General features: G+C 43.3%; 2 protein-coding genes across 5 annotated transcripts in view; one reads left to right on the forward strand and one right to left on the reverse strand.

The window, feature by feature from the left end:
- Positions 1-12,500, reverse strand: part of LOC116034886 (NLR family CARD domain-containing protein 3-like) — a 972,843-nt gene that overhangs the window by 785,128 nt on the left and 175,215 nt on the right. The window lies entirely within an intron of this gene.
- Positions 1-12,500, forward strand: part of LOC116054949 (latent-transforming growth factor beta-binding protein 4) — a 61,499-nt gene that overhangs the window by 13,921 nt on the left and 35,078 nt on the right. For all 4 annotated transcript variants that reach the window (XM_031306698.2, XM_036001596.1, XM_036001594.1 and 1 more), the window contains exons 6-10: positions 123-182; positions 723-845; positions 7,056-7,232; positions 8,841-8,978; positions 11,418-11,762. In XM_031306698.2, the coding sequence (XP_031162558.2) occupies positions 123-182; positions 723-845; positions 7,056-7,232; positions 8,841-8,978; positions 11,418-11,762 (843 nt within the window). The remainder of the gene's footprint in view (positions 1-122; positions 183-722; positions 846-7,055; positions 7,233-8,840; positions 8,979-11,417; positions 11,763-12,500) is intronic.

Below are 12,500 nucleotides of genomic sequence, written 5' to 3' on the forward strand. Positions count from 1 at the left end.
TCTTAGAGACTACTCACATGTTAATGGATGTTCGTCCCGGCTCTCAGTTTATTCCTACATGCTTGTTTTTCTGTGTCAGCAATCAATAATCCATTATTGATCATCATCATCATCATCATCAGGTCAAAGCAACAGCAGCTGTCCTGCTGGTTTTGAGCGAGCCAATGGGACGCAGTGTGTCGGTGAGTTACACACACACACGCACGCACGCACACACACACACACACACACACACACACACACACACACACACACGAAATATCACTGAAGACTCTCTGAGACCAGGATGTGATGTTTTACATCCAAACACTCCATCTGGATTCAAGTTCAAGAATATTAAAACTGTTTTTTGGTCAGCGGCTGTAGTTGAGTGTGTGTGTGTGTGTGTGTGTGTGTGTGTCCTCGTCCACTTGTGTGTCCCTATATTCATACACATCTGTGTGTGTGTGTGTGTGTGTGAGTGTGTGAGTGTCCTCGTCCACTTGTGTGTCCCTACATACACACACATCTGTGTGTGTGTGTGTGTGTGTGTGTGTGTGTGTGTCTGTGTGTGTGTGTGTGTATATCTGTGTGTGTGTGTCTTTGTGTGTGTGTCTGTGTCTGTGTGTGTGTGTGTGTGTGCGCGTGCGTGCGTGTGTGTGTGTCTGTATCTGTGTGTGTGTGTGTGCGTGTGTGTGTGTGTGTGTGTGTATTCATGTTAATGTGTGTGTTACTATGTGTAGATGTGAATGAGTGCCTCCATCCGGGGCTGTGTGAGAACGGGATCTGTGTGAACACCAGGGGGAGCTATAGCTGTGTGTGTAGGGCGGGGTTCATCCTCGACGCCTCACATGGAATCTGCATCTGTAAGTAACACACACACACACACACACACACACACACAGCCGCCGGCTTGGGAATGAAATCAGGAATAACGCAGACTCCAGGTCAGAACTTCCTGAATCCATCTGAGCTCAAAGTGTATCCGACAATCTGGACGACTGTTGACTTTGACCTCATCATCAACAACGTCTTGTTGGCACAGATCCCTGAGATTTTCTTTTGTTAAATAGTTTCAGATACATGCGGGGAGTCATACTTTACATACTTTAGTGTACTTGGGTTTAAATATTACCTCACAGGGCAAGACCACCTTTGTCGAATCCGAGACCAGGACTAGTCGAGACCGAGTCCAAATGACAGACGGTCAAGTGGCCCATGAGCGTGCTGGTCTTACAGGGAGGTGTGTTCAGGTGCATTCTGGGCGTGCTGGTCTTACAGGTCGGTGTGTTCAGGTGCATTCTGGGCGTGCTGGTCTTACCGGGAGGTGTGTTCAGGTGCATTCTGGGCGTATTGCTATCTTGAGGCAGCGGGAAGTGATGGCACCATTGACCAACAACAACCTGGTCTAAAGTCAATGACGCAGCATTTCATTGTTATTTTAACAGCAAATTAGTAAAATGCTCCTAGACTCGTGCACAGCGCGCACTATGCTTGTTACACACACAGGGACGCACAGCAGCACACACACATACAGAAGATTACAAATAAAAATATTACGGTGCAAATCCTCCATCATAACAGCAATGCTCCAAGTTACAAACGCGCCTGGCTTTTAAAGGGAATGGGAGATGATCTCTGATTGGTTGATTGCATGTTACGCCCAACACACACCTCTGATTAGTGAAGACACTAAGTACAACCCTTTAGGACCATGCACCCGGCACACGGACCCTTTCCTTAACATAACTGCGTCAAAAGGGACGGGAATACTCCCGACCAAGCGCGTTTATTTATAGCGCTAAAGGGACGGCAATAGTCCCGACCAAGCGCGTTTATTTATAGCGCTAAAGGGACGGCAATAGTCCCGACCAAGCACGTTTATTTATAGCGCTAAAAGGACGGCAATAGTCCCGACCAAGCACGTTTACTTATAGCGCTAAAGGGACGTGTGTCACGGCCTTTAACTGCAAACGTGATGGAGAGAGCAACTCAACTGTAACAAAGGGACATATTATCAAACAAATAAAATATATTAAAAATAGTTTACGACTAAACAAATGCTTTGTTTGAGTTTGAGTTTTACTTTAGAGATGACCGTTTTTTTTGCTTGAGGTAGTGACTTTTGTTTCATACTTCAGAAGTGCTGCTTGGAATTACTGGCACAAAAATAATCCCATACTGGTGGCGCTAAAACCTGCTCGACAAAAGTAAGAACAGGAAGCAAACTGCAGAGATATAGTTACAACATACTAAAGTACAAAACAACAACGATTATTTCCCAAAACGCAACATCTTATTGATGTTTAACCCTCCTGTTGTCCTCGGGTCAAATTTGACCCGTTTTCAAAAAGTTTCTGTATCAGAACTATGACAAAAGAACGCTGAAAAAAGTGTCAAAAACGCAGGAAAAAAATCTGAAAAAGTGACCAAAAAAACATAAAAAATAAAAAATATCGCCAAAGGTGACAAAAACTTGTTAAAAAAAAAATTTGACAAAAAAAAAAAAATGGTAAAAAAAAATATATCGGAAGAAGCGACAAAAAAAAATTGAGGAAAAAAAAAAATAATTAAAAAAATGCCCAAAAAGTGACAAAAAATTGGAATAAAATCAACAAAAACGTCGAGAAAAGTGTAGAAAAAGAACAACAATTTTGTAGTAATAATTAGTAATTTTGTGGTAAAAATGATTAACCACAATGTGTTGTATGTAATTTTTATTTTTTTTTATTTTTTAATTTTATACTTGTCATTATTTTTAAAGGCTGCCTGTTTTACATCTGGCTGGGGGAGTACCGATGAAAATTAGCACTTTCGAGCTAACTCGGGCACATTTACATTGTTTTAATGTTGATTAATGTTCACTGTCCCCTTTCAAATAAAGAAATAAAAAAATAAACAAAATGTTGAAATTTCGACCCAAAAAAACACAAAGTTGCACGCTCGACGGGAATACAACACAAGGGTTAAAATAGGCAATATCCAAAAAAATTTGACAAAAAAAAAATTGTAAAAAAAAAATATTGGAAGAAGCAACAAAAAAAAATTGAGAAAAACATAATTAAAAAAACGCCCAAAAACTTGTTAAAAAAAAAATATATATATATATATATTGGAAGAAGCGACAAAAAAAATTGAGAAAAACAAAAAAAAAAAAAGTGACAAAAAATTGTTAAAAAATTGGAATAAAATCGACAAAAACGTTGAGAAAAGTGTAGAAAAAGAACAACAAAATGTTGAAATTTCGACCCAGAAAAACACAAAGTTGCACGGTCGATGGGAGGACAACACAACGGTTAAAATAGCCAATGGCCCCGTGTTATAGGCTATTCTGTGTTTTGCAGAAAACTTCAAGTCTGTGTTCGGGAGACTTTGTTCTTCTGAGAACTGTGAAAGTCAACAGCCGTCTGTGTCTGAACTCAGCCAGCGTCTCAACGGGCTCTCTGTTCTGGGTGAAGTCAGTGGGAGTCTTTGTCCCGCTGAAGAGCAGTGAAACGTGGGGGGAGTTTGGTGCTCAGATGGGTTCTGTGAAGCCTGACTGGCGCTCTGCTTATTCCGACCGGCATTCGTTGAAGAGGAGGACGAAGAGGAGGATGAGGAGGGGAAAGGGTCTGCTGCAGGATGCTGGTCCGCCTGGCAACCAATGACAACGCTCTAATCTCAGCTGATTTATTAAACCTGACAACGTCTCGTCTCTCTGTTGCTTCCAAACCGGCTGGAAACGCTTGTGGAGGGGTGTGTACGTGTATTATATACTGTATGTGTGTCTGTCTGTCACTGTATGTGTCTGTCTGTCTGTCACCGTGTGTGTGTGTGTGTGTGTGTGTGTGTGTGTGTGTGTGTGTGTGTGTGTGTTTTTGTCTCGTCCGCAGAGTGAAAAGCTCTTTCTGTGAGGGAGATCTGTTGTTTTCTGTCCTCTTCGTCCCTAATTTGTCTCCTAGAAATTACAAACTTTGTTTACCTCTCAAACGTCCAGCTGTGTAAATGTTAATAACTTAAAACTGTCACCCTGTTTGTTGACTTCTTAAACATTTAACAAAGACGCTGATCTTCCCCTAACTGTGACTGTAAACATAATTCAGGAAAGTTGAATCATGCTTTAGATGTTACAAGTGGACTGTGTGAACATTTGCAAATGCATTCCTTACGTACGTAACCTTTTCCTCTAACGGTCTGTAACTTCTGAATAATTTCCTCTGATTTCCCAGGAAGTTTTCCCAGAAAGACAAAGACATTTGTTTTCAATGTTTACAGAAAATAAGTACTTAGTTTCAAGGAAAAGTTACATTTTATATTATTGGATTCTTTATAAACTTTGCACAAAAAGTAAGGACATTTGTGTTTGGTAGATTATTTCTCTGTGGTAACAATGCTTTTTGGCAATATATGTTATACCGTTGGAAAGCCTGTTTAGTTCCCTTTCAAATGGTGCCCCATTTGAAAGGAACATGCATTTGTGGTATGAGCAGCAGCGCTGAGTATGTGGGTTGCGCCCATGAAAAATTTGCCAAGTCTTCTCTGCCAATGCCAAACAGCTTATTCTGCCATTGACTCTTTTGATGTTTGGTGGATTGGATGATTGAAATTTGAAGAAACAAGACATATTGTAGCGTGTGGAAGAACCATACACAGCCACAACAGCCTGGCACCTCCTCCTCATGCTGGTCACCAGCCTGGTCACACACTGCTGTGGGACGGCATCCCATTCTTCAACCAGCATTTGTCGCAAGTCAGCCAACGTGGTCATGTTGGTCACTCTGGCACGAACAGCACGCCCAAGCTGATCCCACAAGTGTTCAACAGGGTTGAGGTCAGGACTGCTGGTTGAGGAATGGGATGCCGTCCCACAGCAGTGTGTGACCAGGCTGGTGACCAGCATGAGAAAAAAAAACATTGGAAAAACTTGTTAAAAAATTGACAAAAACGTAATTAAAAAAACGCCAAAAAAGTGACAAAATAATTGGAATAAAATCGACAAAAAGTGTAGAAAAAGAACAACAAAATGTTGAAATTTTGACCCAGAAAAACACGAAGTTGCATGGTCGACGGGAGGACAACACAAGGCTTAAAATGAATTAAGTGGACATGTAGCAGTGTAACATTTGTCCTGTGATTGGTACCAAATTACAAACTTCTATCCAGGAAACTTCTTTGGAAATTTTGAGGAAATTACAGACCTAAAAAAAAACAAAAAACTTTCCAATTGTGTTGATATAAAGAATTAGTATTTTCAGAAGCAGGATTGTAGTTTATAAAGTGAATTTCTAGGAGACAGGATTAAACTCTAACGTTGTCTTGGCTCTTTGTTTGAGTTTGTTTGGACTCGGCTGTGTTGGCTGTTTGTCCGTTTGATGAAGAAAACTGTCCGATTGTCTGTCTGTGACTTTTCCTGATTACCTGATTAAAAGGCTTTTATTGAAGAGTAAGGCCTCCTGCACACTGGCTGCGTGGCGTGAGCGTGTCAGCTGCACGTGCAAACACGTGCATGCTAGAAATAGGCAGTCCCCGCATTTTCGTTGCAAAAAAGTCACATATATCTTAGCAGTAAGTTGAAAAATGTTGCGTTTACTTCACACAAGAGCAGCCATTTTCCCCTGTTGCCATGGGAACGTTATGAAGTGACGTAATTACGCGACGTGAACATCATCGAAAAGCTGCAAACCCCGCGATGAAGCCACGATGAAACCGCAGTTTTTGCAAGTTCCCACAATTTCATCGCATAAAATTGCATAAATATCCCGCATATTCCATCGCATTTTTTTTTTTTCGTAGAAAACGTGCCGCATAACCAAGGATTTTTGCCCGAAAAAATCACAAAAAAACTATAATTTTTCTGGAAGGACTGCTCTCTCTGTTCTTTCTCTAGCTCGCTCCACCACTTTGTTTATCTAAGGTTAGCACCGCTCCACATAGCGCTCTAGGATACTGTAGCAGTAGCTGTTGTCATAGCAGCAAAAGACGCTCTCGGCTGCTTTTTGGAACCAAAACGCTGCCAGCTTTTCTTATTTTTACTACAAAAGCGCCTTAGTCAACTTTTTCTTGTCAAAAAGACACCAAGTGTGAACATAGCCTCAGACTAACGTAACTAATAGCTGGTGCCATGGAGGGAAGCCGTTCCTCCGCACACACTGCCATGACACAGAACTGGTTGAAAAAAATTAGCAAAGTAACCCTTTAAGTGGACGCTTTTTTTAGAGTATTTTTTCCCAATTTCCCTTGCTGTCAGACAGCCCTTTTACGGCAGGGAACTGAAGCCGTTATCTCTGCTTCTCCTCAAAGTCATGTTACCTCGCAGGACACGGGGTTGCTGCTCCACCGCTCCATCCATCGCTTACTTTGTTAGTTTATATTTGTGTCACTTTGGTGAATTGGAAATATCACCAAAAGTCCCACAAGAACCCAAACTAACGAAGCGATGGAGGCAGCGGTAGAGCAGCAACTCCCGTGTTCTACGAGGAGAAGTCTGGTGGCTTTGAAGGAACAGTGTTAATTTTGACAGCAAATTCTGATTTAGTCTTAGTCTTTTGAATAACGCACCATTTAGTTTTAGTCTTATTTTAGTCATCTGAAATCTTTTAGTCTCAGTCTAGTTTTAGTCGACTAAATATTAGCAGATTTTAGTCGACTAAATCTACAGCTGACTTAGTTGACTAAATGTTTCTCCAGAATTAGTTTTCGTCCGTGAAAAAGGTGCGTTGACGAATATTTTTCGTCATAGTCTTCGTCAACGAAATTAACACTGTGAAGGAATGATTTATCAGATTCATTTTTTAACCAAAAGCTCACTGGCTCTGATTCCTTAAATGTAAATATTAAATATTTACGGGTTCTCGTTTCCTCATATTCAGTCAAACCACAGGGAAGTTTTGGGGGGGCTGTGATGTCAGAGCTTGCTTGATTTGTGTGGAGTCTCCGCCGAGGCCGTTTGAATGTCTCTCCGTTGGTTTTAATGGAACAGCATGTGTTGATTCTGCATGCAGCGCTCTGCTTGAAGTCTGATTGGACTCCCAGACCAGATCCAGGATGTTTCCTGGATTTTTTTGTAAAGCGTCCCCTGTTCTGTGTGTCCTCCTCAGCCACCAGTGTGATATCGGAGGAGAAGGGTCAGTGTCATCGGGTCCTGGGTTCGGGTCAGGGCCGGTCCTCCTGCTCCCTGCCCATCCTCAGGAACATCACCAAACAGATCTGCTGCTGCAGCCGAGTCGGCAAAGCCTGGGGACCCGACTGCCAGAGGTGTCCCTACTTTGGTTCAGGTTGGTCACCAGGGACCTGGTCTCGCATAGCAAGCTCTATCTCCACAGCGCTGTGGAGGAAGGTCTGTACGGTGGCCCTGAAGTGCAAATCACAACAGCAATTAGAAAAACGCAACAACAAATATGAAAACACGACAACAAATATGAAAACACAACGGCAAAAATGAAAACATATTTGCTGTCGTGTTTTCATATTTGCCGTCGTGTTTTCCTATTTGCTGTCATGTTTTCATATTTGCCGTTGTGTTTTCCTATTTGCCGTCGTGTTTTCCTATTTGCCGTCGTGTTTTCATATTTGCCGTCGTGTTTTCCTATTTGCGTCGTGTTTTCCTATTTGCGTCGTCTTTTCCTATTTGCGTCGTGTTTTCCTATTTGTCGTCGTGTTTTCCTATTTGCCGTCGTGTTTTCCTATTTCCTGTAGTGTTTTCCTATTTGCCGTCGTGTTTTCCTATTTGCTGTCGTGTTTTCATATTTGCCGTTGTGTTTTCCTATTTGCTGTCGTGTTTTCCTATTTGCCGTCGTGTTTTCCTATTTGCCGTCGTGTTTTCCTATTTGTTGTTGCGTTTTTCTTATTGCTGTTGTGATTTGCACTTCAGGGCCACCGTAGCTCTGGCTACGTCACAGATGCATTCTGGGATAGGAGAAAAAAAAAAACGCTCCGGCTTGTTTGCATTTCTTTACACCAATCACAACGGTCTTGGGCGGCACAGTAACTAGAAACCAGTTGAAACGGAACATGATGTGCTCAGTATCAGTGGTGTTTTTGAGAAGACCAGACACACGGTCCTATCTAGCACCCGGCGAAAGTGTCTTTGATAGTTTAAGACCGACGCAGTTGTCAATTTCCCGTCCAGCGCCCACGTCGTTTAAATAACAAATGCACCTTCGCCCATAGGCGTGCTGGTCTTACAGGGAGGTGTGTTCAGGTGCATTCTGGGCGTGCTGGTCTTACAGGGAGGTGTGTTCAGGTGCATTCTGGGCGTGCTGGTCTTACAGGGAGGTGTGTTCAGGTGCATTCTGGGTGTATTGCTATCTTGAGGCAGCGGGAAGTGATCGCGCCATTGACCAACAAAAACCTGGTCTAAAGTCAATAATGCAGCATTTCATTGTTATTTTAACAGCAAATTAGTAAAATGCTCCTAGGCTCGTGCACAGCGTGCACACTATGCTTGTTACACACACAGGGACGCACAGCAGCACACACACACGCAGAAGATTACAAATAAATATATTACGGTGCAAATCCTCCATCATAATAGCAATGCTCCAAGGTCCAAACGCGCCTGGCTTTTAAAGGGAATGGGAGATGATCTCTGATTGGTTGATTGCATGTTACGCCCAAAACACACCTCTGATTAATGAAGACACTAAGTACAACCCTTTAGAAACATGCGCCCGGCACACGGAGCCTTTTTACTGCCGTTAAACTAGCAAAAGTGGATTTGGACACGCCCTAAACGTACCTGCACCAGGCGCTTCACGCCGTGCTCTTATACCGTTAAAACAGGGCCCAAAGTGTTGCTGGAGATGAAGACATGAACGAGTCGTTTGGACATTTAGTTTCAGACTGTTAACTCTTATCTCTCCGTCTCCTTCCTCCTCCTGCAGTGGCCTTTAAGGAGATCTGTCCGGCCGGGCCTGGTTACCACTACTCAGCTTCAGCCCTGCAGTTCAACCAGAGAGTCGCGGAGCAGCTGGGGAGCCGCGGCGCTCTGCTGGTACCTCACGGGAACCAGGATAAGCAGGGTACCTCCAACAGCTCACGATTAACAACTGTGCTAGAAATATATCTGGTTCTTTGTTTAGCCTTGTGTTGTCTTCCCGTAGACCGTGAACTTGTTGTCCTTCCGCGTCAAAATTGCAAATAATTTTTTTTTCCCAACGTTTTTTGACGCTTTTTTCAAAACTTTTTTCAGTCCCTCCAGAAAAACTTGATTATTGCGATCTCATAATTCAATTCATAATCAGCCAAAGTCCTCATATTTATGCGGGGGGGCGCATTTTTTGCATAAATTGCCGATTTCCGCGCAAAATATGCGGTCTTGCATGATTTCATAATCCCTGCATTTTCGTTGCAAAAAAGTCACACATATCTTAGCAGAAAGTTGAAAAATGTTGCGTTTAGAGCAGCCATTTTCCCCTGTTGCCATGGGAACATTATGAAGTGATGTAATTACGCAACGTGAACATCATCGAAAAGCTGCAAACCCCGCGATGAAGCCACGATGGAACCGCAGTTTTTGCAGTTTCCCACAATTTCATCGCATAAAATTGCATAAATATGCCGCATATTCCATCGCATTTTTTAAGAAAACGTGCCGCATAATTAAGGAGTTTTGCCCACAACAATCACAAAAAAACTCAATCAACTCAACGCATTTTTCTGGAAGGACTGTTTTTTAAATACATGGTCAAACAACATAATTTAAATGACATAATACCTATTTTTTTGTTTAATAGAACTGAAATTGTGGCTCATTTTGACTGATAATTAAGATCAGAGGATATTGAGTATCACAGTTGCTATGAAATTGAAAAAAACCCACCCACAATTCAATGAAATTAATCATTAATTTGTTGTTGTAAAATGTTACATGGCTTTCATACAACATACATCCACGCATTCATGTTATTTTGGGGCAATTTGGTTCAAAGAAACCCATAATTCTGATATAAAAATGGGTCAAATTTGACCCGAGGACAACACAAGGGTTAAAAAGTCCGAGGTTGAAGAAGTCTGTGAATTACAGGTCGCTTGTAGACAAATATAGCTGCTATGCCGACGGGTTTTGTTCCCAACTTGCAACAACGAGGCTTTTTAATTCACTCCTCTGACTGGCTTCTCCCCCATGCAAACAGCAGGTCATGGGTATTGTAGTGTTTTTGAGCCATCCACCAAACTGATGGTGGGGGGGGGGACATGCTTATTTCTTAGAAACAAAGTGCAAATAACTGTGGCGGTCAGAACATTATCATCCAAATGTTGCCAACATTTTCCCCTTAAAGCTAACAGTCAACAGCACACAAAGACAAGTTGTTTCAGGAAATCGTCGGAGGGCATTTATTAAAGTGCTCATATTATTCTCATTTTCAGGTTCATAATTGTATTTTGAGGTTATATCAGAATAGGTTTACATGGTTTAATTGTCAAAAAACACCATATTTTTGTTGAACTGCTCATTGCTGCAGCTCCTCTTTTCACCCTGTGTTCAGGTCTCTGTTTTAGCTACAGAGTGAGACCTCACACTGCTGTAACATCTTTGTTGGCAGTCGCACATGCTCAGTAGCTAGGTAAGGACTACTAGCCAGTCAGAAGCAGAGTATGAGGGCGTGTCCTGACAGTACCTAGGTAAGGACTACTAGCCAGTCAGAAGCAGAGTATGAGGGCGTGTCCTGACAGTACCTAGGTAAGGACTACTAGCCAGTCAGAAGCAGAGTATGAGGGCGTGTCCTGACAGTAGCTAGGTAAGGACTACTAGCCAGTCAGAAGCAGAGTATGAGGGCGTGCCATGCTAGCAGCTAGGTGAGCATTATAACGTGTGTTCCAAAGTGACCACGTGTGTCTCTGAAGTAAAGGCTGGACTACAACAGAGCTGTTTGGAGCAGTTAGTGAACAGTGTTTTCTGTTGGAGATGGTAAGTCCCTTTGGGGAGGACTTTGGGCTTTTTCACTTTGTAAACCTATAACGTGAACAAAAAAGATATATAACACAATAAAGGAAAGGGAAAAAGCCAAAAAAGCATAATATGAGCACTTTAAGGAAAGCTGTGTTTTGTTGCTAAAGAATTTGCATCCACTCGAGACTTTGCATTGACAGTCATGCAGCCTTTTAAAATTCACATCTAGTTGTTTTTGACTGATGTTATTATATGATATTCTGTGCGATGTAGTTGCAAACTGATCATCAGGACACAAAACATCCCAGTGATGTGAGCGAGTCAGTGTCCACTTGAGATTATTCACCATAATACCGAGTGTGTAGCCGTGATTGTTGAGATGAAATCTCAGGTGAGGCGAGGATTGGTCTTGTTGCATCGAGGGCATTTAGTCTGTCCTGTGCTGGTTGAGACAGTGAACGCGGGATCTCATCTGTGCATCCAAAAGTTGACCACTCGGTGGATTATTTACTTCTGACAGCGAGGTTTCATTCCATCTATCTTTTTGTCCACCTGTCCCCCCTGTCAGGTCCTGGTTCTGGGTCCAGGTCTCAGCAGATACCCTCTTCCTCTGGAGCCACAGCAATGGGAGTGAGTACTTCACTGAGTTCTGCTTCCGGTGTCGGATCCAGCGGCGGATCAGCTGGTGCCAGCAGAACCCACATCAGACCCAGTCTGCCCCAGCCTCATCCTCAGCCCCGGCCGGGCGTCTCCCCGTCCGCAAGGCCCGTGCAGCCTGGCGGCTCCGGCGCCTCAGCCACCCAGGACAACGCCCAGACTCCAGGCAGAGCCGGGCCCCTACAGAACCGGCCCGACCCTGCCCCGTCGATCACAAGGCAACCAAAACCCCAGCCTCCATCCACCGGGAGTCAAGGTAACGGTAGTCTTTGATTTCAAGCTCTATCTCCGCTGCGCTGTGGAGGAAGGTCTGGCTACACCACAGATGCATTCTGGGATGGGAGAAGAAAGCTGTCTGGGTTTTTTGCATTTCTTTAAACCAATCCCAGTCGTCTTGGGCGGCGCTAAGCTCCGGTTGCAGCGACGGCGGCTCTGCTAAATAGTCTCACGAAGGAACTTGTTTTGGTGGAACATTTAGTGCGCGGAAGTGAGAAGGAGGGTGGGGCGAGCTAGCCTCCATCTTGTTTGAAAATACTTCAAACGTCAACAAGAAGTGACGTCACCCAACATCGCTTAGAGCACCTTTTAAAGAACCGAGCAGACCTGCCTTGTTGCACCGTCCTAATGTTCTTCTAAACTTGACATTTTCAGCGTGTAGCTCGCTAGCTCCAAGTTTGTTGTTTCCCGAAGCGAACATAGTTTGAGAACGGAAACACACACAGAGAGAGGAAGGTGAGGGAGGGATAAAGCCTGACATCCGGCAGTGATCCACGCGCCAGATGTCAGGCTTTATCCTGGAAATGTACTTTCGCTAATCCAGACTAAGGTAACGGAGGCTCTGGAATAGAGATGAGCCGATACCGATACCAGTATCGGTATCGGCTCCGATACTGCCTGAAACGCTGGTATCGGTATCGGGAAGTACTGGAGTTAATGCACCGATCCGATACCAGGTAATAAACCCCTAAAGAAAATGTACGTTAAAGTAGTTTAT

This window comes from Sander lucioperca, chromosome 5 (genome assembly GCF_008315115.2).
Source record: "Sander lucioperca isolate FBNREF2018 chromosome 5, SLUC_FBN_1.2, whole genome shotgun sequence".
Taxonomy (NCBI): domain Eukaryota; kingdom Metazoa; phylum Chordata; class Actinopteri; order Perciformes; family Percidae; genus Sander; species Sander lucioperca.